The sequence below is a fragment of the Sapajus apella genome, unplaced genomic scaffold, assembly GCF_009761245.1.
Source record: "Sapajus apella isolate SASKATOON/1434 unplaced genomic scaffold, GSC_monkey_1.0 scaffold15, whole genome shotgun sequence".
Lineage (NCBI taxonomy): Eukaryota > Metazoa > Chordata > Mammalia > Primates > Cebidae > Sapajus > Sapajus apella.
In genome coordinates this window covers 29,193,018-29,220,151 of record NW_022436955.1, presented here as the reverse complement: position 1 = coordinate 29,220,151, position 27,134 = coordinate 29,193,018, and the positions used below count along the sequence as shown (strand labels likewise).

General features: G+C 50.2%; 2 protein-coding genes and 1 pseudogene across 4 annotated transcripts; 2 read left to right on the top strand and 1 right to left on the bottom strand.

Annotated features, from left to right (window-relative positions):
- Nucleotides 1–6,842, bottom strand: LOC116555722. Of its 2 annotated transcripts, none has more exons than XM_032284610.1 (5): nucleotides 6,674–6,842; nucleotides 5,146–5,219; nucleotides 1,862–2,029; nucleotides 1,112–1,243; nucleotides 1–255 (listed from the first exon to the last, which is right to left on the bottom strand). In XM_032284610.1, the coding sequence occupies exons 2-5, from the start codon at nucleotides 5,216–5,218 to the stop codon at nucleotides 119–121; spliced, it is 510 nt and encodes a 169-aa protein (XP_032140501.1). In that variant the 5' UTR covers nucleotide 5,219; nucleotides 6,674–6,842; the 3' UTR covers nucleotides 1–118. The 2 variants fall into 2 exon arrangements, with proteins under 2 accessions (XP_032140501.1, XP_032140502.1); XM_032284611.1 differs by lacking the exon at nucleotides 6,674–6,842 and adding an exon at nucleotides 6,158–6,179.
- On the top strand, nucleotides 6,819–27,134 carry EMC8 (ER membrane protein complex subunit 8). 2 transcript variants are annotated; one of them, XM_032284608.1, is made up of 5 exons: nucleotides 6,883–7,372; nucleotides 17,391–17,467; nucleotides 24,525–24,594; nucleotides 25,331–25,425; nucleotides 25,922–27,134. In XM_032284608.1, the coding sequence occupies exons 1-5, from the start codon at nucleotides 7,142–7,144 to the stop codon at nucleotides 26,079–26,081; spliced, it is 633 nt and encodes a 210-aa protein (XP_032140499.1). In that variant the 5' UTR covers nucleotides 6,883–7,141; the 3' UTR covers nucleotides 26,082–27,134. The 2 variants fall into 2 exon arrangements, with proteins under 2 accessions (XP_032140500.1, XP_032140499.1); XM_032284609.1 differs by lacking the exon at nucleotides 25,331–25,425 and having other exon boundaries at nucleotides 6,819–7,372; nucleotides 25,922–26,471.
- Nucleotides 23,939–24,063, top strand: LOC116555865 (annotated as a pseudogene).

The following is a 27,134-nucleotide window of genomic DNA, read 5'->3' as shown; positions in this document are numbered from 1 at the left end:
TTTCAGGTAAACTGGTCATTTATTAGCAGTGGTACTGTTTGGCATAACGGGTTTCCAGTACAGAGGCATGGGGTCACATGGAGGTGACAGAGCCTGGCTCGGCACAGGACAGCATCTCTCATTTCTTCCACTCCTTCTTGTCGTAGTCCCACTTGGAGGCGAGGCCATCGATGGGGTTCACCTTCAGGTCCAGCATCCTCTTGGTCTGCATGGCCACCCACTCTTTGTCAAAGGTGTGCGGGAGGGGGCCGTACACTACAGGGCGAGACGAGGCTCTGGGCAAGACTGTCCCAGCAGCTTCTTTCTAAGCCAATCCCTTCCAGGTGAAATCCTCCCGACACTGCAGCCACCAGGTCAGCAGAGCCACCTGCCACTCAACACCCGCTCACACACACGGTTTCTATTTCTGACCACTGACAACCATGGGGATTTAAAATTATCCCTCTGTTTGTAAAAAGTTAGCAATGGAGTAAGCTAAAAGCAGCAGGTCCTCTCTAAAGGCTATGGACAACAAGGTCTAACGAACAGCCCATGGTCACTTGGGAGATCAGACTCGGGTCTGTTACTAACCCACGTCCGCATTCAAACCAAAAGTACGAGAATGTACCTATTCAGAATGCAAAAACACCTGTTCTGCCTGAACAGAAAGAACCAGGAAGAGTTGTTACAGTGAGTGCGCAACCCAGAAACTGTCAGGTCGGAAGCCCCCAAATCCCAGCAGTTGAGATGTGGTCCTCACAACAGTTGACATGTCATTAAATGACAGAGTCCCCTTCTTGCTCAAACCTTCACAAAGTCATCTTTCGGTAACTGCCTGGTGAGCGTATAACCACAACTGAAAATGTGGTATGCTGTACGACGTAGTTAAAGCATTTCACCACGAAACAAGTCTGCCCGACTACGAATAATCAGATGCTGGCTTATCAACTAACCCCCCATGACTTCGATTCTGCAGGTCGCCAAGGCCTGGAAACCAGTCCTGAGATGAGCTCCGGAATGGAGTCCCTATCTCATGGCCTCAAGGTGGGGGATCCCCCCACAGCCCCCCATTGGGTACTGCAGGCTGGAGCCCCAGTCCAGGCACCCCATGCTTTCCACCGTCTCTACTCACCATAGCGCTTCTCCAAGATGATAAGAATTGCTGTGAAGCCGATGAAGAACATGGCAGTACCCACAACCGTCTTCCACTCATTGGAGCCCCTGTTCATCTCAGCAAAGCTCTCCTTGAACTGAATACGATACACTGGGGGCAAAGAGGAGAGCCATTTACAGGCACAAAGAAGTGGGTCAGCAGCTCCCTCCTCTACAAGGTTCAACCACTTCTCCCCAAAACCACACTTGTGAAGGAGAAACCCAGAGGTGAAGGACACAGCAGCCTGGGCCACATCATGTTCACATGCGTGTGTCACACATGTGGCTGCACAGTCTTGTGACGGGCAAAGGAGGGAAGAGAATTCATGGAGTTTGCTTTAGGTGGAAATTAAAACTGTGAAATTCTTTGCTATTTGAGTGACAGTGTTAGGGTCTATTTGATCTCGTTATTTTCACACCCCTCTCATACCAAGCAGTAAGCATTTTGCTGAGTTTCTTTCAATAATTTCCAGTAAACAATGTCCTACCCAGCAGATATGCCAAGAGGCTAAATCCAGCCAGCACAGAGAAGGGGGCCTAGCAAAAGAAGTCAGCTGGCAGAGCATGCAAACTGGGGCCGTGGGACAGTGACCCAGAAACCCGGCAGAGCAGCCCCACTGTGCAAGACTGCTCTCCGGACAGTCAGCCCAGAAGTGAGCAGAGGCTCTCGCACACACACACACACGTCCGGGAGCTGCTGGGCTCGCCTGTGGGTCCCTTCAATACCCACACTCGACTTTCTCATCCATGGAGAGGCTGCTCCAGGAGGCCTTCTCCTTCTCCTTCAAGGCCTTCTGGCTGGCTGACAGGTGCCTGACATGGGCCACGTCAGGCAAGGGATAGTCACGCCGATCCACATAACTTGGGAGCGCATAGTCTTCACTCTTCACAACACTTCCTGAAAAACACATTGGATAAATCTTTGAATCCATGTAAGTTGAGAGTCACAAACAAGGTGATACTTCTGAAAACTGAAACAAACACACGTGTGCACACCCTGAAACCCTCAGTCATCTCAGGGGGTCACAGCCACTGTTTCAAACAGGTGCAGGACTGTGTTGGAGGGTGAACAGAAGCACTTTTCATCACTGCAAACAAAAACCCACCAGGGGCAACTGCTAATGAACCCTGGGGCCAAGGTGGCCGGGGGCAGCTCTTCCTACGTAAACAGTTATCCCCTGCCCTGAACTGAAGACTGGACAAAATGAAGTCCCAACTGCAAGGGACTCAAACTACGAGGAAGAACAAAAACAGTAAAACACTCAAAGCGTTTCAAGTTCAGAAACAAAGATACGTGAAAAGAACCACAACAGCACTGTTCAGGGAAAACCTGTGTCCAACCAGGACTGAGTGAGAAATCGTGCTGGCTCTGTGAAACGAGGATCATGGAGCCACTCATTCAGGGTGTTTACCAAGCACCCTCTACAGGCAAGGCAGGGCTCAAGGCATCTGGGCTCATCTGTGAACAAATCAAACATTCCTGCCCAGTGGCACTTAACATTCTAAGAGTGGCAAACAAACAATAAACATAATGTGCAAATCACATGTTTAGAAAAAAGTACTCTGGAGAAAGAAGAGAGCAGGAGGGCATTGGCAATGTGTGGATGGCAGGAACCAAGAGGCAAGGTCCACAGGACGAGGCAGACCTAGAGCCTGAATGCGATGGCAGCGTGCACTCAGGAGCCACAGAACGAGGACAATGCTGTGTGCCTCCTTATGGAAATCAGGCACACATACTCACACACACACTGACAAAGCAAGCCCCAAACTGTTACACAGAGGAGGCAGGTAGAACTTCGTGAGGATTTCCGCTCTATCTGCTTGTGATTTTAGTGCCTTCCAACCAGCAGGTATCACGAGGAAAGCAGTTCAGAAATCAGACAGCTAAGGAGTATCTTGGTTGTAGTGAGAGTCCTCCCCTGTTAAAGCATGTTTCTCACTTCTGTCCTACACCTGCAAGAACTCTGTTAGATACTGATCTGGAGGCCTTATGCCCTGCGACAATGCTTCCCCTCCATTAGCTCAGTCACAGTGATTCCCATCTCCCAAATCACCTTCATAGTAAATCACATTAAGCTTCAAGCAAAGTCACATTTAGAGTTCTCTAGATGTTTATCTTAGCCATGCAAATGACTAGGGTACTTACAAACTTACACTTGACCTCATCCCAAAAATGAGGTGGGATTTAAGGGACATGACGTGGAAATGGCCGGAATTACTTTCTAGTTTTAAAGCCTTGATTCTATGAAGTGATGTGTAAACTAAGAAGAACAGTTGTATACTGAATATTTTTATAAAGTTTAGCACCCCCAAAAGTTTCTAAAATTTAAAACACTCAGTTTACACATGAGTTATTAAAAACAGATGTAAATATGTGTGATGACAGTGTTCTAGAATCAAACATTCATTGTGGTACTAATGACAAAACTCAATGAATATACTAAAAACCACTGAAGCATACACTTTAAATGGGTGACTGTTACATGAATTACATCTCGTAAAGCTGTCGTAAATGCCATGACAGGAAGGCTGAGGGAAGAAATGCTGTTGTAATGATGTAAACCCTAAAAACCTTGAAGCAGGCAAACCTTAAAATTGCATCTTCCAGAATAAGAATAGTCAATTCCTGGTTTCAGGGGTTCTTCAGAGTTTCAGGCCTGGCCCCCAAGGAATGAAGGGAAAGGCGATGGTTAATATACCAAACATTTCTTTTAAAAATAGAGAAAAACAAGACTCCAGATTCTAATGAATGTCTGTCACTGCTTCCACATGGATGGGTTTCTGCTGAGCCTCCGCTGGGGAGATCTGGTACATCTGGGCGCCCCTCACTCAGATGCATCACCATGCAAATATCCCAACGGACTTCAGTGATGGCTGATGGTATTCCAGGCTGCTTTACTATCTTCTGCTGAGAACAGATTCATGTATTATTCATGTATGACTTGCATAAGTTAAAATTTAATAGGCAAGACTTGCCTAAGAGCCCGCAGTTCGTCTTCATCTGCCTCCCAGGTGCTGGAGATACAGCAATGAGTAAGACAGCAAGGTCCCTGGCCTCAAAAGGCTTACACTCTAAGAGGCTGAGAGAGCGATACTCAAACAGACATGCATTCAGGAGGCATCCAGCAAGGTGAGGTGACAGGGAGCTTCCTGAGAAAGGGTGGTCAGGAGAGGCTGTTCTAAAAGCATATTTGTATAGAGGGTGAATGATCAGACAGGAGCCACCATCCACAGCTCAGAGCTCTGCTGGAGGAATGGAATAAGACGGGGGGCTAGGGCAGGGAACAGGTGGGGAGGGGCAGTTCTGATGGCAATTTTTGGTTTTTGAGTACATTATGAAGTAATGAATTGGAAAGGCAGGCAAGACCAGCTCTAACCAGGCAGGGTATAGACTTTATTGAAGCAATGAAAAGACCATGGAGATTCTCCGCTAGAAGCCCTCCCTGAGCCCCGCATCGGGCTAAATGCTTCCACCCGGAGGCATCTCTTTACTGCCTTCATCCATCTGTCCCTCCTCAGGTTGCCAACAGCCTCATGGAAAGAGTGTGTATTTCATATTCTTTTCATTCTCCATGCCTAACAGTGCCCCGCACAAAGTAGACAGATGCCAGATGCATGCAAAACTTCCAAGCTCTTTCGTTTTCATTGCCGCTATGAACAGATGTGATGCAAATGGCTGGAAGTTGTGGGGGCGAGGTGGGGAGGGAGGTCATTAAGGTCAGTTCTGGTGCAGAAGATCTTTTGAAAGGGGTAGATTTTGAAGTTTAGAAAAGTGGAAAGGAAGAGAAGGATAAGGGGGGACATAGCAGTATAACCAGAGATCCAGAAGAGAATCAATCTGATTCATAAACATTACTTCATCTAGAGCCAAGCCTGTGAGAATATCTGTATCTCTGCTGAAGACCCCCAAGAGCAGAATTAAGGTCTTTAAAACTCCAGCACAGGGCCTTATACACAGCAGGAGCAAAATGAAATTAGGTTAGCCTATTTAAAAGTGAGAAAAGTCACACTTACCATGTGCTCGTACACACACCGAGGTGGAAATTGCTCGCTTGCCAACTAGGCTAAATACCCTGGTAGCCAACATTCTGAAAGATAAAAACGTACACCTTCTCTATGAATAACGGCAAACAGCAAGGAATGAGTCTTTTTTGCCCCAGAGCATTTTGGACCTAAATTCTTTTGTTTGCTTCTCCCCAACACAAATGAACCATTCTTTATTACTGACTCATCACAAAATAACCTAGGATGAGGTTTTTCTTAGTAGCTGGCATGCTTTTAAGGAGCTTCATTACAAATTAACTGCCATAACATATAAGTGCTTCAGGCAATTAACACAACATTAGTCTTCTTAAAAAACAAGGAGGCTGGGTGTGGTGGCTCACACCTGTAATCCCAGCACTTTGGCAGGCCAAGGCAGGCGGATCACCTGAGGTCAGGAGTTCGAGACCAGCCTGGGCAACGTGGGGAAAACCCGTTCTCTACTAAAAATACAAAAATTAGCTGAGCATGGTGGTGGGCACCTGTAATCCCAGCTACTTGGGAGGCTGAGAAAATCGCTTGAACTTGGGAGGTGGAAGTTACAGTGAGCCGAGACCATGCCATTGCACTCCAGTTTGGGCGACAAGAGCGACACTCTGTCTCAAAAAAAAAAAAAAAAAAAAAAGCAAGGAGAAAAAATGTTAACAAGGTAGCTAGATATAGAGCATCAAAGCACTGTGCTGCCGTGACAAGCTCCATTCTTCAGGGGTTGGTGGGAGGAGGTAACAGCTTACAGGGACGGTGACACACATCACATTCAATTGAGTATTTATTTAAAACCTAATACCGTATGTATACAGCCTAGAAGGGCAAATTGGAGAAGGCTGCCAGCCCACGCCGGTCTACTTCCAATCCCTGAAGACAGCGGATAACCTAGTTGACCCCCGCCTCTCCAGGGCCCTCCTCGATTCAGGCCCATCTACCTTACACGGCCCCTTTCAAATCGGCCCTTCGGAGGACTGGGGAGAGTGATGTGGGAAAATACCGTCCTTGGGGCAGAATAAACAAGCATGACGTCAGGGCTGAACGCTCGCGTCCAAGCTCTCTCCTCGGGCCTAGCCCTGGCGTGGGCAAACAACTGGCACCTTCCAGGCTGGGAAGCCCAGCGCCGCCCGCGAGCCCCGCAAAACCCGGGAGAGGCTGCAGGGACCGTTCGAAGGAGCAAAGGCGGAGGCTGCAGGCACAGAACACGGGCCCGCATCTCCGCAGCCGGCACCCTCTGCCAGCGGGCGCTCCAAGGTCAGAGCCCGAGGTCAGCTCGCAAACGCGGCGCGGCGGGGGAAGCCGGACAGGGCGCTTCGTGGCGGCCCGAAGGCCGTCGCGCAGCGGCCCCCAGAGCCTGGAGCCCCCGCGGGCCGGCCTCAATATCACCCGGCTCGGAGCCCATCCCGTGCCTCCTGCCGGCACCGGGCGGCCGGGCTGCAGACGTGCAGACTCGATGGCTCCCGGCCCCCGACCCGGCCCGGCCTGGCGGCGCGGCACCGATCGCCCACTGCCTCACCTGCCGTCGCTGCCCGCCGCGACTGCCCTCTACGCCCGGTGTCCCGCGACCGGAAGAAAGCAAGGCCGCGCCGCGGAGCACCACGGGATCGAGGAAGACTCCGCCCGCACCCGGCCGCGCGGAGGTTTCAGTGGAGCGGAAAGAGGGGAGCGCCGCGAACGTCGTAAAATGCCGGGCCGGGTTGCTTTCCGGCAGGCACTGGAGAGGCCGCTTTCCGGCGGCGCCGGGCGAGAAGCGCTAGTCTAGTCCGAGGCTGCGGCTCCCCAGGTCGCGAGTCGCTTTTCGGGGAGCCGAGGCCCAAGCGGGGCCGGGCCTCTTGGCCGGGACTGAGGGGTCCCCGCCAGCCCGCGGCCGCGCCATCAGTGGTCGTCGCCTCTCCCGCTTCTCTGCTGAGGCGCCGCGCGGCCAGGCAGCAGGTCCAGGCCTCAGCCGCGTGCCCAGGGGCCTCCGGGGCCCTCCCGGGTCAGCATGCCCGGGGTGAAGCTGACGACCCAGGCCTACTGCAAGATGGTGCTGCACGGCGCCAAGTACCCGCACTGCGCCGTCAACGGGCTGCTGGTGGCAGAGAAGCAGAAGCCGCGTAAGGAGCACCTCCCCCTGGGCGGCCCGGGCGCGCACCACACCCTCTTCGTGGACTGCATCCCCCTCTTCCACGGCACCCTGGCCCTCGCCCCCATGCTGGAGGTGGCCCTCACCCTGGTAAGCGCGGAAAGGGCCCTTCCCCGCCCTTGCAGGCAGCCTGGCCTCCCCTCAGTCATCGGAGAGGAAGCTGGCCCAGCGGCCGCCCTCCAGCAGGATCCTAGGACCCGCTCCCTGGGGTCGCCGTGGCCGGGAATGGGGTCATCCACGGTGGCGCTTGGGTCTTGGCGCTGAATAAACGGCGTCTCGTAGTAGCGCCGTGAATGCTTTTAGAAGCGCTTTAAGACGACTAGTTATACATTAGCTTCCTGAAATCAGTAGCCTTTGTAGAAGCAAGTCATTGTTAACTTGGTGAGGATTCGACAGAGTTTCCATTGAGGATTTCGAGTTGCAGAAAGTCTTCACGTTGTTGGGACGTTAAACGCTTAGCGTCTGGTTCTTCGCACCTTCACAGAGGCGTTTCCTTTCCTGGCAAAGTGTAAATGCTGTGGTTCTTGGCCGTCGGTCCTCGACCATCCCAGAGCTCAGACACTTTTAGAAAGGTAGTGTAGCATTGGCATCTCAGGCCTCGCTCCCCTTGAATGTGCCTGAGCTTTGTGTAAGGAGAATTTGTCTCCGTTAGAGATCAGCAACTTATCTAGAATGTTTCCATGGCTTTTAAAAAGTTAAAGAATCTGTGTGAAATTAAACAGCAGGAGCAGACGATCTATATCCAACATGCTTTTATGTTTCTGCTTGCAATGACCGCTTTATTGAAGTACAGTGGGAAAAAAAAGCGTAGCATGCAGGTAGACTAGTTGGTAATTGAATTTTAGGCAGCAGCTTTTCAGTGACAGTGATGATGAAGGGAAAAAGACCATCTATAAATTCCATCAAGTTGTTAAAACCTGAAGGAGAAGTGAACTGTAGCCTCATACCTGCATACCTGAGCTGAGTTGCTGTTTGTTTTTCATTTAAGAGTGAACTGCCATACTAAAAAATAGTAGCTAATTCATGCAAGAAGTAGCTAAGCTTGAGAAGGTATAAGTAAAATTTCTTTATCTGTGCTTCCCCCACCAAGTGAAACGAAGCCATTTCATAATCTGCCATTTCATAACTTAACCTAATTATGACACCCAAGTCAGTTCTGGGCAAACAAGAAGTATTTTTTGGCAAACAGTCCTGGCCAAAGGTTACTGGGCACATCTTTGAGTGCCTGTTAAAGTTAAACGTCGTATCATTTCCAGGTAGGATTCAGATGATTCTAATACTTAGATGATATTTATAAAATCAGCTGTTTTAGCTCTAGAAGAAATGTGCTGTCAGTGCTGCAGCACCACTGGGGAGTGTGTGTGTATATGTTTTAATCCAGGTCTTTCCAACCATCTTTTCTTTTTTTTGGAGATAGAGTTTCACTGTTGTCGCCCAGGCCGAAGTGCAATGGCATAATCTCGGCTCACTGCAACCTCAGCCGCCCGGGTTCAGGTGATTCTCCTGCCTGAGCCTCCCGAGTAGCTGGGATTACAGGCGCCCACTCAGCACCCGGCTAATTTTTCTATTTTTAATAGAGACGGGTTTTTACCATGTTGGCCAGGCTGATCTTGAACTCCTGACCTCAAGTAATCCACCCACCTTGGCCTCCCAAAGTGCTGGGATTACAGGTGTGAGCCACCGCACCTGGCCTTTCCAACCATCTTAATTGTACTGTTCAAGAGAATTATTTGGATCTGTGAAGTGCTTTGACCTGCAGGGAGCTAGATTCATCAGCAGCATTTATGCAGGATTATTCACTTGTCCAGTAAATGTTGTTGAGTATCTGTTTTGTCTCAGGCCTGTGCTGGGGAGGTATATGGTTGTGGATCAAACGCAGTACCTGTTTACCACTTGAAGGTGCAGCAAACCAACGAGCGCAGTACCTTAACCTGACAGGCTAAGTAAAAACTGGCAAGGGATTCGAGAGAAGTCAGCCAGCCTAGGCTTGGGCCATCAGGGCAGTCCGGTTGTGCAGAGAAGGGGGGTGGGGGGAAGTTTGAAGAGAGCAAGAGGGTGGAGTGTAAAGGGGCAGCGGGCAGAGAGAGTCGAGCAGTGGACAGGTTGCTTTATAGTGACTTTGTAGATCATGCAGAGGCATTTGGGCACCATCCTGAGGACAGAGGGAAGCCACTGGAGGAGAGTGGCATGGTCAGATCTGTGTCTTCGAGTGATGGCCCCAACCTGCAGCAGAGAGGATGCTGGAGACAGGAGTACACCCAAGATTAGAGGCGGGGAGGTGGCAAAACTGAGCGCAGCGTATGTGCGTAGAAGGGGATAGACGAGGGAGAGCAGGAGGAGAATCCAGAGGTCTTGGTGACTAATTGTGCACGGACCTAGAAGGAAGTGAGGGTGACGCCTGGTTTGCTGGCATGTGCTCTGGGAGGACGGTGCTCCGGGAGGATGGTGTGGGGGTGCCATTTGAGGGAAGAGGCAGAGAAGCAGGTCTGGAGGAGAGTTGCTTACTTCTGTTTGGGGTATGTTAAGTTTGAGATGTTCAAATGAAGAAGTCCTAGTGTTGAAAGGTGAAGAACAGGTCTGGGTACAGAGGCCAATGGTGTGCCAGGGACTTCTGAAGCCATGAGAGTTCGTCCTATCTATCACTTGGGGACTGCACAGGGAAAAACTCTCCACCCACATGCTTCCTCTGCTCTCACCACAGCAATCAACACAGAAGAAGACTTCTGTGATCTAATGTGTAGGAGTTTTCCCCATACACCGAGCAGCGGACACCAGCTAGGTGTCCCTGCATTGTGTTCTGACCCTACCTACCTGGAGATAGTGTCAGATCCCACAGGTTGAGGACTCTGTGGCAAGTCCGGGCCTGTGGAACTTCTGACTCACCAGCTTCAGGTTGGAATTTCCATGGCCTCGTGTTTGGATTTGATTGATTTGCTGGAGCTACTCGCAGAGCTCAGGGAAACCATTAATGTTATGGGTTTATTATGAAGGACACTGGAAAGGTTCCAGATGAAGAGACGCATAGGGCAAGGTATGGGGAAGGGGGCGTGGAAGCTCCTGTGTTCAGCTGCCGGGAAGCTCACTGACCCCTGTCCTCTTTTATGGAAGCTTCATGATATCAGCATTTTTCCCCCCAGGACCTAGGGGGGACCCTCTCCTGGGAGGGTCTTAAGACCCACTGTCAGCAAGGGGGAGGGGGGATTAATAGAGTGGAAGGAGGGCAGGAGAAGGTGAGGCCCCAGCGCCCCTGAGGCTCACGCACCTGGCATTCTAACAGAAGACTAACCAGGGCTGTGAAGAGCCAGGAATGGGTAGGAAAACCGGCATCTCTTACCACACCCCAGGAACGTGGCCTGGGGGACACTCTGGCTTTTATGGGGTGAGTGGAGGAGGAGTTACAGAGCAACTGAGGACCAGCCCAGGGGTGGGAGAAGAAGGCGTGGCTGCTAGCTAGGTAAAATCCTGTCAGAAACTTCCAGGAGCTTCTTAAAGAACTGGAACCTCGCCGGGCACGGTGGCTCATGCCTGTAATCCCAGCACTTTGGGAGGCCGAGGCGGGTGGATCACGAGGTCAAGAGATCGAGACCATCCTGGTCAACATGGTGAAACCCCGTCTCTACTAAAAATACAAAACATTAGCTGGGCATGGTGGCACGTGCCTGTAATCCCAGCGACTCAGGAGGCTGAGGCAGGAGAATTGCCTGAACCCAGGAGGCGGAGGTTGCGGTGAGCCGAGATCGCGCCATTGCACTCCAGCCTGGGTAACAAGAGCGAAACTCCGTCCCAAAAAAAAAAAAAAAAAGAACTGGAACCTCACTTGGAATGTCAGCTGTCACTTATTCTAAGCATTCTTAGGTAATCTTGACAGTTAAACACTTGTGTTCCTACAATGGGATATGAATGCAGTACTTGACGGAATTAAACCCAGGACCTATAAACAACTGCATTTGAATCACCTGTACTTGAATTTTCCCCAGGGGAGCAGGGCTGCCTCCCAAACCACTTACTTGGCAGGGAAGATGCCCAGAGGGGACCTTGCCTGCATCCTACCTGAGCGTGAAAGGGCACCGCAGGCGGCTGCTCTGACCTTGCTCCCTCACCTAGCTCCAAGTTACACTCTGCACTGTAGACACCCAGCTTCAGCACCTCCCCCCACCACGAGTCCCCGCCCAGCGAGTTAGGGCCACACTAGGCTCCCTGCAGTAATTACTCTTCAGCAGTGAAAAGAAGCAGCCCAGGTTTTGTCCTTGCCAAGCAGTAGTTGTTCACACTGACTTTTTTTTTTTTTTCCTAGAGACGGAGTCTCACTTTGTCACCCAGCTTGGAGTACAGTGGTGTGATCTCAGCCCACTGCAACCTCTGCCTCCCAGGTTCAAGCATTTCTCCTGCCTCAGCCTCCCAAGTAGCTGCGACTACAGGTGCACGCCACCACGCCCGGCTAATTTCTTTTGTATTTTAGTAGAGACGGGGTTTCACCATGTTTCCCAGGCTGGTCTTGATCGCTTGACCTCAGGCAGTCCACCTGCCTCAGCCTCCCAAAGTGCTAGGATTACAGGCGTGAGCCACCGTGGCTGGCCCTGAGTTTTCTTTTGTTGGCAAAAACTCATTGCCTCAGCAGTTGACAGATACAAAAAAGACACCAATCCAGTGCACGTGGAATAACTTTCAGAGGAAAATTTGCAGTTGGAGTCCATCCAAAAATTTTGTACTTCAATTAAGCTATTTAAATTTCTGTTTAACTTTTGACTTACTGACTTTCTAACTTGAATGTAATGAAAAGCCTCAGTGTTTACTGCCATAGTTTATCAGGTTCTCAGCTACAGAAGATGCAATTTTAACAAAGCATCGGCTGGGCGCGATAGCGCATACCTGGAATCCTAGCACTTTGGGAGGCCGAGGCAGGTGGATCACAAGGTCTAGAGTTCAAGACCAGCCTGGCCAACATGGTAAAACCCTGTCTCTACTAAAAATACAAAAATTAGCTGGGCATGGTGGCACACGCCTGTAGTCCCAGCTACTTGGGAGGCTGAAGTGGAAGAATTGCTTGAACCCGGGAGGTGGAGGTTGCAGTGAGCCGAGATTGCGCCACTGCACTCCAGCCTGGGCGACAGAGGGAGACTCGATTTTAAAAAAAAAAACATCTACATCCATGCATCTGTGTAAGTGAGGCCTTATTCTCATGGCTCTGTTCTATTCAGAGAGCTTTGCATTAGAATTATTTTTGTTAAGTGGGAAAGACCATAGGCTATGCATCAAAGGGCAACATTAGATTCCTTTAAACGGCTTTTCGTTATTTTCCATTACAAAAAATCCTTGCATTTCTGCATGCTTTTTTTTAAGTACTTAACGCCTATTAACTTATTTATCCTTATAACCCTTTGACGTAGATAGTGAAGGAATTATTTCTAATAGCAGCAACCCATGAAATGCTAGTAGGAAAATTAGCTCGAACCTGTTTCTCTGGTCCCTTTTTGTCCTCCCCCCGCCCCCCCCCCCACCCCCCCGTTGATTTGTGGAGCAGCTTTCTGTGTGTTCTGTTCAGGTGACTTGCTTGCCTGCTGATTGGCCTCATCACCATGATTTCAGGCCAGAATTCTTGCTGCGGCCTCCATGTGGGGCTGCCCTGTGCTCCTCTCAGCGGCTGCCCTTGAGCTCTCCCATGCCCCCTCCTCCCTCCTGGCCTTTGTTCCTCTCCAGAATATTCATGTGCTACCCTGAGCATGGAGAGGGCTGCCCTGGTTCCCCCTTTGAGTTCTTCCCCCTGAACTTCATCTTCCATCCCTGTCCCATTGGCTTCCCAAGCTTTTTCCTGGTTCCCGCTCCTCCTCATTTATAGAAAAATCAGCAGCTGACTTGAGAAGGAGCGTTCCTTCTCAGTGAAAATAGCAATCCCTCTACTTCTCAACTCCAAGTCCTACTTTGTGCTACTGACAGGAAGGTTCAGCAGGTGACCCTCAGCTTGTTGGTAAGTGGCACGTTGCGGTCCCTGCCTCGCCTTCTGTACAGTTATTGTACAGTCACAGGGGCGCTGGGGGATAGTGCGGGTGTTAGCAAGGCCGCTGCAAGACGTTAGTGCCTCTGGGCAGAGCCCCGCTGGGAATACATGGGATGGCCCCAGCCCTTTTCATAGTTCTCTCCCGTGTCTGGAACAGAAGGAGCTGAAAAGGCCATTGAACAGAGGGTGGTAGACTCCTGCCAAGGTGAAAATGACCTTTCTCTACACAAAGTAAATGAAACTGCATGAGCAGATACAGAATGTGGAAGCTGTCTGTATTTATTGTCAGTTTGACTGCATTGACAACAGTCTCCACAGAGTTTTTGCCTGAACTTTTATTTTCATCTTGATTTTTCACAAGATGCACATCAGAGTGTGGGGTGTCACACAGCAAAACAGGGACGTGGAAATAGATCTGTTGGGGACAGAGGTTGAGTAGCTTCTCAGCCCTTGCCTTGCCTCGCTTTGGAAGAAGCTAGTTGCGTTGACTGTAGATGCCACTTAAATCCTCAAATGATCCTCCCACCTCAACCTCCCAAGTAGCTGGGGCTACAGGTGTGTGCCGCCCTGTCCAGCTAAATTTTAATTTTTTTGTAAAGACAAGGTTTCACCATGTTGCCCAGGCTGATCTTGGACTCCTGGGTTTTCATGCAGGAGCCATTTGGTCTGAGGGCAAGATCCTGCAGCCACTGGAGACCTGGCTGCCCCACCCACACCCACACCCCCAGCACACCTCATCCTCTTCCTCCAGCTCACTCCACTCTCACCTGACATCTAGTTCCAAATTCCAGACCATCAGAGGAAGCTGCCCTTGTTGTTAGAACTTGTCTACCCTGCCACTTTGTGTTGAGGCCTGGCCAAGTCTCCGTTCCTCCCTTCGAGTTCTCCATTCCCTAGCTGATGAACTGGCTATGTGTGCCCCTAACAGGCATACATAGAGCTAACTTGGTTATTCTTCTTTGTGACATTCTAAAGCCAGGTCGGCGCTTCTGTGACCTGATTCACTTTAAGGGCAGGGCAGCCTCTTCAAAGAGGTTTGCTGGAAGTTTCAGGTCTTGACGTTTTTCTACTGGAATTTGGTTGGGCTCTTGGAGTTTTTCTTACAGGAATTTGTCCCTCAACAGGCAAAATCTAAATTGAGAGGTATATAGTGTTTGTCACAGGAATCATCTTTTGTACCAGGTGCTTTCTGTACTCTGAGAGCAGGTACAAGGTGACACCATATGTGTTTACTGGGCTACAGGTCCTGACCAGGTGGCTCCATCAGCCCAGGGAAGAGTTGGAGGAGCCAGCTGAGACTGCTGCTGGGCGTCTTTAGGAAGCTGTCTGTAGCTAAATAAAAATCAAGTATGTCCTGTGCTTTTCCTAGAAAACGTTGTATGGTGTCGTCAGCTGAGTAGTAACCCCCAGATAATGTCAACGTCCTAATCCCTAGGCCTTCCATAGCAAAAGGGATTTGCAGATGTGATTAAGAGCTTGGAGTGGAGAGATTATCCTGGATTATCTGGGTGTGCCTCATGTAATCACAAAGGCCTTTGTAAAAGGGAGGCAGGAAGGTCAGAGTGAGAAGAGAAGGATGGTGGAAGCAGAGGTCAGAGTGATGTGGCCATGAGCCAAGGAATGCGGGCAGCCTCTAGATGCTGAAAAAGGTAAGGAAAAGGATTCTCCCCTAGAGCGTCATGAAGAAGCACAGCTTTGCTGATCGTTATAGACTTCTGACCTATAAGATAAAAAAATTTTGGCTGGCATCATCCTTAGCAAACTAACACAGGAACAGAAAACTAACCAAACACCACATGTTCTCATAAATGAGAGTTGAACAATGAGAACACATGGACACAGGGAGGGGAACAACACACACCAGGGCCTATCAGAACAGGGGAGCGAGGGGAGGGAGAGCATCAAGACAAATAGCCAGTGCTCGTGGGGCTTAAAACCTAGGTAATGGGTTGATAGGTGCAGCAAACCACCAAAGCACATGAATACCTAAGTAACAACCTGCATGTTCTGCACGTGTGTCCCACAACTTAAAAATTTAAAAAAACATATGCTTTAATCGAGTACAGTTTATTTCAGAAATGGAAGAAATTAGGGAGTTAAAAGTTACAAAATCCAAAAATGTATACATTAAAAATTCTAAGAAAAACAATCATATGATAATCTCAATGGATGGCGAAAAAAGCCCTCAATAAAATGTATTACTTTCCTTAAAAAAAAAAAAAAAAAAAAAAAAATGTTTTGTCTGGGCATGGTGGCTTGCACCTGTAATGTCAGCACTTTGGGAGCCAAGGCTGGAGGGTTGCTTGAACCCAGGAGTCCAAGATCAGCCTGGGCAACATGGTGAAACCTTGTCTTTACAAAAAATTTAAAAATTAGCCAGACAGGGTGGCACACACCTGTAGTCCTAGCTACTAGGGAGGCTGAAGTGGCAGTATCACTGGAGCCGAGGAGTTCAAGGCTTCAGTGAACTGTGATCTCACCACTGCACTGTAGCCTGGACAACGGAGCAAGACTGTCTCAAAAAAAAAAAAGATGTTGTTTTAAGCCACTAATTATGTGTAACTTGTCACAAGGGCAATAGGAAACTAAGACAGTGGCCAATCTATGAAAATAAGGGCAGCCTGCACTGGAGAGCATGGATAGGGACGCCCCAAGGGAGGGCACACTCAGGAGGCCAGCTCAGGATGGCAGATGCAGGCTGGGAGCATGGTGCGAAAGGATCAGCTAATCAGGGAACTTGACCGCATTTAGAAGTGGGCCCTTTGATAGTGGATAGAGATGCTTGTTGTACGCAGCAACAGAAAGCTTCTGGAATCTACTCCAGTCGGAGGTGATAGAAACAGAATATGAGTTGTTTGGGAGCTGTTTTCAGCAAAGTCACAGTGATAGCACCATTATAGATATTTTAGGGACATAATCCTGATCTTTTGCATGGATGACCAGAATGTCTAGTTGGTTCACTGAGCCCTAGTTTTGACCCAATATGGTAATTCATGAGCTCTTAGGAGGCCAGAAATGTCCTAATCCTATGCAAGCCGGGGACCCTTGGACTGTAAGTGTCTTGTCTGCTTTTGGTCACGAAGGAGACTCAAAGGCCCAAACCAGAATTCAAAAAAAAGAGCAGTAGGATTGTGTTTAAAAAACATACACAAATTTTTAATTCACTGCAAAAAGAAAAAAAAGGCACCAATTTTGTTTCCTTTTGTGCAGACTGAGAATAGACTCTATTGCAGTGTATTAAAAATCCTTATGACAAAACAGAATAGCCTTTTGTTGTTTTTAATAACAGCCTTAGACCTGCAGGAAGCTACATCTGATAAGAAACATGGTATCATAAAAGCAACGCCAAAATGTCAATGGTCCGCCCCCATGCTCCCATTTCAGAGCACACCGTAGAGAATTCAGGACATGGGCATATGTGCGCCTCCTAACTTTGTGCCTCTTTACCCTACACCCCAGCCGAAGGGGATGTCGTGATGTGGTGCTCACAATGCTGAAAGGCAGTATTAAAAGACTTGATTTGGCCGGGTGCAGTGGCTCATGCCTGTAATCCCAGCACTTTGGGAGGCCGAGGCGGGCAGATCACCAGAGGTCAGGAGTTTGAGACTAGCCTGACCAACATGGTGTGACTCTGTCTTAAAATAAAAAAGGCTTGCTTTGAAAGGTACTGAGATTCCCCTTCATGCTCTACTCTTACCTGGTTGTGCAAACTTAAAACCTCTCTAAGCTTTGTTTCCTTAACTATGATCGATTGATTTAAATAATTTTAAGGATTTCTGAAGCCCCAGAAAGCCCCACTTATTTATAAGAGACGGTGGGTAAAGATGCTCTCCCCTCTGACTCTCCACAGCCCTAGACTAATGTAGTTCCTGTAGATGAAAGGGCCTCCCGCTGGGACTGAGGAACACGCTCATTCCTTATGTTCGAAGTCCTGCCCTTCCTGACCGTTTTTTCCTGAGTCCTTAGCCTTTCTTCTGGGAGCAGGGTATGAGGATTAGGGTTCTGTCCTGTCTTGTCCCGGCAGGTGGGGTGGGGTCTCTGTGCTTGGTATTTTTTGTGGCATGATATTTAAGGGAGAATCTCATCTTTTCCTGGTTTTTGTTTCTCTTTCAGATTGATTCTTGGTGCAAAGATCATAGCTATGTGATTGCTGGTTATTACCAAGCTAATGAGCGAGTAAAGGATGCCAGGTAGGTGGATGCGGAACCCTCTGCGGGCGAGAAAGTGTGCGCTTGATGGGCAGAGCCCGTCTCTCTTGTGCTTTTCAACAAGATATGAAACCTGTGGGCCCCACACACCTTCCCTCTGTGCTTGTTTATAGTATTTGAGGTGAGCTGTGGTGTGGATAATTCCAAACAGAAATTCTAAACATTTCTGTTAACTTTGGGTTTCTGTTTTGTGTCTTCTTTATTTTGCTTGAAGGGAATTCATACAATGAAGGTGACATTCGGGGCTCCGGTTTCTGTCCCTGCTCAGCTCTGCCTTGCCTCCCCTTCCCAGACCAGGGACGGTGTCGGGTGGAGCACTGGGACGGAGTGCTGCTCTATTTGCTGGTAAAGAGCACAGCCTTTAGGGTTAGGGTCAGTACTCTGATGAAAATGTGGTATTTGCTGCCCCCTTTATACGGGCTCCAACTTCCTTTTACCAGGACCCTCTCCCCACTGAGGCTCTCACTAATAACAAAGCTGAGAACTTTTCTATGTGACTGCGTCTTGACGCCAACAGAAAAGGAGATGACACACCCAGGTTGGGATAATCTGAGAAGGGCTTAATAAACAGGCTGTTGACAAAGGCCTGGGCTGTAGAGAAGAACGCACAGGGGTCGTGGAGTAACCATGGCTGGCGACAACAGCCCTGGTCGTCCCTCGGCTCAAAGGGTAGGGAGGAAGGAGCTGGTTAAAGAAGTCCATCTTGAGAAGAACAGCAGTGTCCTTGGGCAGGTGGCCACAGCCAGCCTGACGTGGCCTCCCATTGGGAGGGGGGCCCACAGCAGTCACTACATCATGTCCCTCTTCCATTTTCCTTTGGCAAGCCAGAGGGGCAGCTAGAAAGTGTCCACACAGTACATCACGGGGGTATGTGTCAGGCTGCCCTGACGTGGCGTGCTCACGTTGTCAGATAGAGCCGACCTTCCAGTGTCTGAGGAGATGGGGGTGCAGTGACGGGTCCTGGCGTTGGGTCCACTTGCTCAGTAAAGATGAGAAGGAGAGTTTGAGCACTCTGGAAATAACACAGTGAGCTGGTGGCAGCATTGCTGTCACTGATGAGGCACCATGGCACTTTAGAAACACAATTCTCTTACCCTTGGAGGGCTGGGTCCGGGCACAGAACCTGAGGGAGACCGATGTCCTAGGAGATGCTGGGCTCAAAGTGAGTCCTTCGAAGCGCCTGCCGGGTGGTTGGGAGCACATGGGAGCCCCGTGCACGCTGGCTGTCCTGCTGCTTCCTCTGAGCCCATGGGCAGCTCTTGCCTGCCCTCCTCAGTGCATCTCTTCTGACTCTCACTTCTGGAACGCCCTCTGTTTGATACCACCTGCCTCCCTTTGTTGATGACTCGGTGTCTTCTGTCCCTCGCTGAGCGAGAGCCTGCCCACAGGGCCACATCCATCTTAGTCTTTGTTAGATGAGAGGCTGGGCGTGGGGCTGAGCTGTGTGCTGAGGAAAGCACAACACTCTGGGCCTTGCCCTCACATGGCTAAGTTGAACATGAAGGGCGGTGCAGGACAGCCACCCCTGCAGGGGGCTTGGTGGCAGGGGCCCGGAGACTTACACCCTGTGGAATGATCCAGGAAGTCCCAGGGCATGATGTCCTGTAAAGCAGGCCCTCGAGAGTGTGCAGGGTCTTGTCAAGTGCAGACGTGGAGACTAGGAGATCAGCCTTCCCAGCTGTGGGACAGCAGACACAGGTGGGGATGGGGCAGGGGCAGGGGCAGGGGCTGGAGCTGTGCCTACATGGAGGGAGATGCTAAGAAGTGAGGCTGCACGAGAAGGTTGGGACGCACCTGAGGGCTCCTCCGTGCTCAGAAGCGTTTTGAACTTCACCTTGCGAGCAGTGGGGAGCATCCTCGGCAGGAAGGTTGTCCTGAACCAAGCAGCATCTCCCAAGGCTGGTCCTGCAGAAGACAGAGGAGACTGGGCAAGTGGGAATGGCACCAGCTTGCCAAATGAGTGCAGGGGCCTCCCTTTCCTTAACCCCCCACTCACAAATTCATGCCCGGCATGGTCGCCCCACACGGACCCACGCAGACTCTCCTGTCCTCCTCTCTGCGTGTGCCTCATCTGGCTCCCAGCCGTCATGTTCTTGCCTCTGTGCTGACCTCGTTACAGCCCAGCTGGGAGTGCTCCTACTCAGACACAGTTTTCCTGCTCTCCATGCCTTCTTCTAGATTGTCCGCGTCCTCCAGGAGATTTTGCAGTCCTTCGTGAATACTGACTTTTAAATGCATCCCGAGCAGCCATTTGTCAGATCGTGGAGAGGGTAAACCTCAGCTAGGGGTCTTCCACCCTGGAATAGGCAGTCCACCCCTGGTGTGCCCCGTTGTCTGAGGAGTAAGCCTCAGGTAGCTAATGCTGTCCTAGCCTTGGGCTCTATTGGGTCATTTTATTTAAGCCTCACAGCATTGCACAAGTGAAGAAACTCCAGCCAGAGAAAGTGGCTTCACAAAGGCCACACAGCGTAGGAGCTCAGGAGCTGGGATCTTGCCAGCTTCTGACTTAAGTACGGTTTTGCTTCTGTCTGGAAAACGTCACCTCTCTTCAGCCAGACCTAGCTGAAAATTTGCTCTTCTTATTCTAGAACTATCACCTGATTACAGCGTCTTACAGCATGATTTGGAAGCGGGTAGACCTAGATTCAAATCCTAGGTGACTTTTAACCTCCTTTGGCCTCCGTGGCCCTGTCTGTGAGATGGAGCTGAGCTCATGCCTCGGAGAGTAACCGTGAAGACAGCATGAAATGGTGCACAGTGTGTTTGGCCTTGTGCTTGCTTTACCGTAATGGCCGGTACTGTTACTAGTGCTGCAATTACTTTCTTGGTTATACTATTCTGTGGTGTTTATACCTTTTATGAATTTCCTAAACTTTAGGTCATTCCGTCAAGTTTTATCCTATGATTCATTTTTCCTGGTGTTTCGCTTCATAGTTAGCATTTTATATGGGCAGGTTTCAGTGCCCGGCCTGGGCCTGAGGCAGACGCTCAGGAGGAAGCTTTTAGATACACAGTGTAATACAGCACCTCCATGCTGGCCTGCCATGGTGCTGGTGGGAGGGGTGAGCAGAGTGGTCTGCCCTTGGGGTGCTGGCAGTTTTGGCTGGCAGCTGGCTCTCCTGGGAACAAGGAGTTACCGACTAGCAGTACACAGAGTGTGGCAGTCTTCATTAGGGAATGAAGTGGGTCAGTACTAGAGATGTAGTGTCTAAGACAGAAACGCAAAGTTGGCAGCTTTTTCAAACACTTACTACAAATTTGTTTTAGGGGGGTACGGACGGAGTCTTGCTGTCACCCAGGCTGGAGTACAGTGGCACGGTCTTGGTTCACTGCTACCGCTGCCTCCCAGATTCAAGCAGTTCTGTCTCAGCCTCCCAAAGTGTTGAGATTACAGATGTAAGCCACCACACCCAGCCAACTACAATTTTTTACACTTCTTTTAAAATAATAAATTTTAAGCCAGGCATGGTGGATCACACCTGTAATCCCAGCACTTTCAGAGGCCAAGGCGGGAGGATCACTGGAGCCCAGGAATTCAAGACCAGTCTGGGCAACAAAGCAAGACCTCATTTCTGCAAAAAAATACGAAAATTAGCTGGACATGGTGGTGCACACCTGTGGTCCCAGCTACTGGGGAGGCTGGGGCAGGAAGATTACTTGAGCCTGTGCTGTTGAGACTGCAGTGAGCCATGGTCTTGTCACTGTACTGCAGCCTGGGAAATGGAGCAAGACGCCATCTCAAAAATCGGCGAATAGATAGGTAAATGTTAAGAGTTCTTGAGCATCTAAAATGGTAGTTTTTCTTTTTAATGAGTATTTCTTCACCCTCTTCCCGATAAAAATCACCAAGCCCATGCAGCGTTAAAAGTATGAGGGAAAGGACTTTGCAAGCTGTTAGTAGCAAGTGGCCCTGCCTTCTGCTTTCCGAGTTCCTCAGCAGATGCAGGAGCAGGCATAGGTGTACATGGGCACCCTGAGGGCTGTGTAGCGGCTCCTCACCATGTGCTGTCGGTGCCATGGGGACCTGGCACTCACCAACTCCTGATCGGTACAGTGAAGCACTGCCTTGTCTCTGCACTAGGAGCTGCCATCATGCTGCTTTCTTAAATACAATTTGCTTCCACCTGGAAAACGTCGCCTCCCCTCTTCAGTCATGTTTTTCTTAACACTGCAGACTTACAATCAGTACATCACTTTGTCAATTTTGAAAATAAAAATAGAATCATATAAGATAATTTGTTTTCATAAAACATTGTAAAATTTTTTGACCTAATCACAAGGGAAGGATTGTAATTGCATATAGTGTGTGTTGTTGATTAACTCAAAAAAATTCATGTATTTTTGTGGCTGTTAAATATGGATGGCTCTCGGTCCCTGCCTCAAAAAGCTGAAACTCTTAATTTTGCAGGGCAGATAGGATGCACAAGAGGAGGGCTGCACGTTACACAGGCTCTGTGTTGGAGCCTCTTAGAAATAAACCCTCAGAACTCCAGCAGGGCGGGGTTGGGGGTGGCTCATCCAGGGCGATTTGGCAGGGCTTTGTGGCAAGGGTGGCATGTCTTCTGGGCACTGGAAGAAGGGAAGCAATTCAGTAAGGAGAGCTTGGTGTGGAGGGCCAGGCAGGGAACAGTGTGAGTGGAACAAGAAGGGCATGTGAGGGAGAAAACATAGGCAGAGTTATTGAAATTAAAGACACAGCATTGCTCCTGTGAATAAGCGTGGTAGTTCAGTTTGCTGTGAGGAAGGCCCGACTCTGCCAGCTGAGGATGGCAGACTGCATCTTGCAGGCAGTGGTGAGCAGTGGTCTGTGGGGCTGTGGGCACCAGGGGATGCGATGGAAGTTCTATTTTAGGAAAATTCAGTTAAGGAAAGTTTTCAGGTTACATCAGATAAGAAGAGACTAAGCTTGGCTTGGTGGCCTGTGGCTGTGGTCCCAGCTCCTTGTGAGGCTGAGCAAGGAGGACTGATTGAGACCAGGAGTTTGAGGCCGTAATCATGCCTATGAATAGCCACCATGCTCTGGCCTGAGTGATAGAGTGAGACTCCATCTCCCTTTTTTTTGACACGGAGTCTCACTCCGTCAGCCAGGCTGGAGTGCAATGGCGCAATCTCAGCTCACCACGGCCTCCACCTCCTGGGGTCAAGTGATTCTCCTGCCTCAGCCTCCTGAGTAGCTGGGACTGCAGGTGTGCACCACCACGTCTGGCTAATTTTTGTATTTGTAGTTAGAGACAGGGTTTTACCATGTTGGCCAGGCTGGTCTCAAACTCCTGACCTCAGGTGATCCACCCACCTCAGCCTCTGATAGTGCTGGGATTACAGGCCTGAGCCACTGCACCCAGCTGACCCTGTCTCTTTAAAAGCAGAGCAAGCGAGTCTAGAAATTATGAGACCCTTTAGGGAGCAGTTCCAGAAGCCCCTGACTAAGGTGCAAGCCTGAAGTAAATGAATGGCAGGGAGAGTGCAGGAGGGAAGGGCAGAGAAAGGACCTGTGGTCTGCAGGGTGGGGAATAACAAAGGGAAAGGCAGCCTCAGGTCAGAGAGGCTGGAAACAGAATGGGTTGGCCTGCCTGAGCTTGGTAGGTTCCCACAGGGAGGCTTTTAAGGGGCTAGCGATCTTTGGACCATCAAGCAGTGCTCAGGAGACTTCCGGAGTGCTGCTCTGCAGGCGAATGGGTAGACGGCAGATGGCGCAGAGCTGTGTGGAGGACATGGAGCAAGACTAGCAAGCAGCCTGTTAAAGAAGTTCAGGAAACAGGCTTGGAAGGGAGGAAGGAAGTTGGACAGCAGCTACAGGGAACCAGTTAAATGCTTTTGTTTTTCCCTGAAAATAAAGACTTGCACAGATTTGAAGGCAGAACTGGGGCCAGGGCACAGAAAGTAAGGCCCCCAAGGAGAAGGCCCCTTCCTGCCATAGGTTGGAAGAAGAACTGTGTTTGGAGACGTGGAGCAGGAATGGTATAGGAGCCGCTCTATGATTCGCTCCATTAACTTCAGGTGGAAAGGTGTCACTCATAAGGGTTCGGTGGTGGCAGCGCCAGAGCCAGCCGTTGAAGCTCATGAGCATGGAGAAGATGTGCAAGGCTGAGGATTCCTAAAGCGGGATGGACTGCCAGCTGCCCTGAGGTCGCTCTTGTTGGAGCGGACAGGTTGCTTTGCTAGCGTGCAGATGGAGAAGGCGGGCCCAGGAGGCTTGGAGTTTGGCCCCGGGCTGGCAGGCACCCAGCAGCGCAGTTTATCTGCCTGCTTCAGGCCACTCTCCGCTGGGTTCCTGGGAGCCTTCATTAGGAGATGCTCTCTCAAGATCCCCATCACCAGGGCTTTCTGGTTGGAGGGAGGCAAAGGCCTGTTTGCATGGTATGCCCAGTTGCCCAGCAGCGTTCCCTGTGCTTGCTGGCCACACCCATCACAGTGCGGCTGTAGTCACCAAGAGCCACTTGAAATGGGCGAAACGTATTTACCTGGCAGAAGGACCTCCATGATCACAAAGCTGGCCTTCCCACGGCAAGGCTCATCCATTGCACTCCAGATGAGCTGACCCCTGTGGTTTCTTCATACGTGGGGAACTGCACTCACTCTCCCCTGCAAAAAAAATACATAAGTAGGCTGGGCACAGTGGCCTGTGCCTATAAGCACTTTGGGAGGCCAAGGCAGTAGGATTGCTTGAGGCCGGGAGTTCAAGACCAGCCTGGGCAACGTAGCAAGACCTCACCTCTACCAAAAAAATAAAATTAACTGGGCGTGGTGGCATGTGCCTATAGTCCCAGCTACTCAGGAGGCTGAAGTGGTATTGCTTGAGCCCAGGAATTCAGGGTTGCAGTGGGCTGTGATTGGGCACTCCAGCTTGGGCAACGGAGCAAGACCCTATCTCTACCAAAAAATTCAATAAGTAAACAGGCAAAATGAGCACCTGCAGCACGTTGGCTCTGCCAGTCTCTGTCATTGCTTGTTAAGTCTTCGTGGTGTGACTGTGCCTTTTGTAAACAGTGTTGAATGACATTGACTGGAAGGTGGTGGCCTGACTGTGTTTCTTTGGCAGTCCAAATCAGGTTGCAGAGAAGGTGGCCTCCAGAATCGCCGAGGGCTTCAGTGACACTGCGCTCATCATGGTAAGTGGCTTCTGTGCTGCCGGCAAGGCCCCTGCGCCTCCTCCGGCCCACCTGGAGCTTGCTCTGCAGCGGTTTCCTTCCCGCTAACCCTTCACTCATTATCTGCTTGAGACCATTGCCGACTCTTGCAGTTTCTCCCAGCTGCAGACCTAGGGCTGTCAAATCCCAGGCCGTGGTCGTGTGCTCCCGCATCACCACACAAGTGGGAGTGGGGTCCCCTGCCAGTTGCGCCACCACCTGGGAACCTCTTAGAAATGCAAATTCCAGGCACCCACCCCAGATGCCACTGAATCAGAAATGCGGGGGGCGGGCCCAGCAGTCCGTGTTAACACACCTGCCAGATGATTCTGATCTGAACACGCCAAGTGTGAGAAGCACTGGATTAGAACAGCCAGCACAGCCTCTGGGGCGCAGGGAAGGAAGGCGCTTGTGTGTGAACCGATGACCTCGAGGGCCTTGCTGAACAGCCTTAATTCAGACAGAATCCTAGGATGAGGGAAGAAGTCACGTTTGGAAGCTTCACTTTTGTGAAAAAACAATGAAGGACTTGCCATTTTCCTACATAACACAACAGTTTTTCTCGGGCCAGGCCCTCGTGCCACACCACAGACCGACTCTGTGGGAAGAGTTCTGCCTAGCCAGCTTGGGTGCTGCTGCAGGGAGAGCTGAGGAGGTGCCTGCCGATGCTCTTCAGCTAGCATTCTGTTCACTCTCGTGTCCTTTGCCTTGTGCTCAGGTGGACAACACCAAGTTTACGATGGACTGCGTAGCGCCTACGATCCACGTGTACGAGCACCATGAGAACAGATGGCGGTGCAGAGACCCACACCAGTGAGTGCCGCCACATGCTGCCGCGCAGGCTGGGCTCCGTCGGCACCGGCTACGTGAGAGCCGCTCTCGCCCGCCCCGCCCGTGTTTTCAGTTAGTGTTTTCTCCAGAGGCGTGAATCCGAGCATATTCCCCGACACCTGTAGGCCCCAGTGCTCCAGCACTTCCAGGCAGTAGAGGGAGCTTCCCTCCCCGGGCCCCAGGGTACAGACACTCTTCCCAGGCCTTTGCGTTGATGCACCTGTGGCCACTCAGAAAGCTTCAGTCATCTGCCTCCAACTTTTTCAGAATTCCATGTGAAGGACATCCCTTCCATGTATTAACCATGTTTTCTGTGCTCTACGTACGTCTTCATGTGGTTACAGTACCCCCGGCTCTCAGTACCCTTCGTCCTCCCTCCTCATACCACTGTGCATGTGGCTGGCCTTCTCTCTTGATGCTCTTTACGAGCCGCCCATTTTCATTGTTAGATGCTGACTTCTTCATGTTTGACCCGTAGTGACTACTGTGAAGACTGGCCAGAGGCACAGAGGATCTCAGCGTTGCTCCTGGACAGCCGGTCCTACGAGACGCTCGTGGATTTCGATAACCACCTGGATGACATTCGGAATGACTGGACAAACCCAGAGATCAATAAAGCTGTTCTGCACCTGTGCTAGGCAGGCGTCGCTGTGACTGGGCTCTGGGCATTTCCACTACGTCGAAGGAGAAAACCTATTTTTAAATGTAAATAAAATCTCTTGTATCCTGTGTGGAAAGCTGACCATTTGAAGAAGTGGCATGTGCCTTGAAAGGGGGCAGAGTGTTGAGTCGGTCATGTTGATAACACAGAGTCTCTGGAAGAGGTGCAGACATCCCGTCTGACGGTCCCTGTGGACTCTTACTCAGTTGTATGTTGCTATAGTCCTCCAAATCAAAGCTCTTTCTGCTTGTGCAAGATTGTTCCTATTAAACAGTTTTAACTAACCTTTTATAATCTGGAGAGAATACTTTTTAAGGCTTTTCAGCTATCTTTTTTAGAAAAACAAAGCCCACATCTTATACTCCAATGAGTGTGTTTGTGAGTTTTTATCCTGTTTGAATTTTGATGTCGTCCAGGCATCTGGGATCAGGGTAGACCCGTGGAGTGCTGGTGCAGAGCTGTTGGAGAAGCTCTGCGTGGGTGTTTCTGTGGTAGGCTGGGCTGTGCACGGCACTGCGCGCAGAGTTGGCTCACAACCACCGCAGCTCTGCACAATGGGAGTGACACCACTGATGCCGGAGAAGCCTTTATCGTTAGGGGCAAAAGCAACATCTCTGGGAACAGGAGCTCAGTGCGGTGCTCCCCAGTTACCCACAAAGCTCATGTGCCTGCAGGCCCAGGAGAGGGGAACGATCATTTCTTTTGTATTAGGAAAAACAATATGTAGACTTCCTGAGTTGTACAGAGTAGCGTCTTGCTTTTATACTTAGAACATTTGGTCAAGTTTTCTAACCAAACCATAGAAAATTGAGAGGGAATCTTTATGGTACCTTTACCTTTTTCCTTTTTATATGAATTATTTTGTACAAAGTTCAGAGAGCGGTACCTTTCCTGTCTTTTCTTGGACTGCATGGAGGAATTTGTCACTATCGGTGTGGCGTATTGCAAGGGTTTGTGATATAGCAGTCACTATTTTAAAACATAGGAAAGAATTCAGACGTCGCCACAATAAATATGCTTTATTTGATCC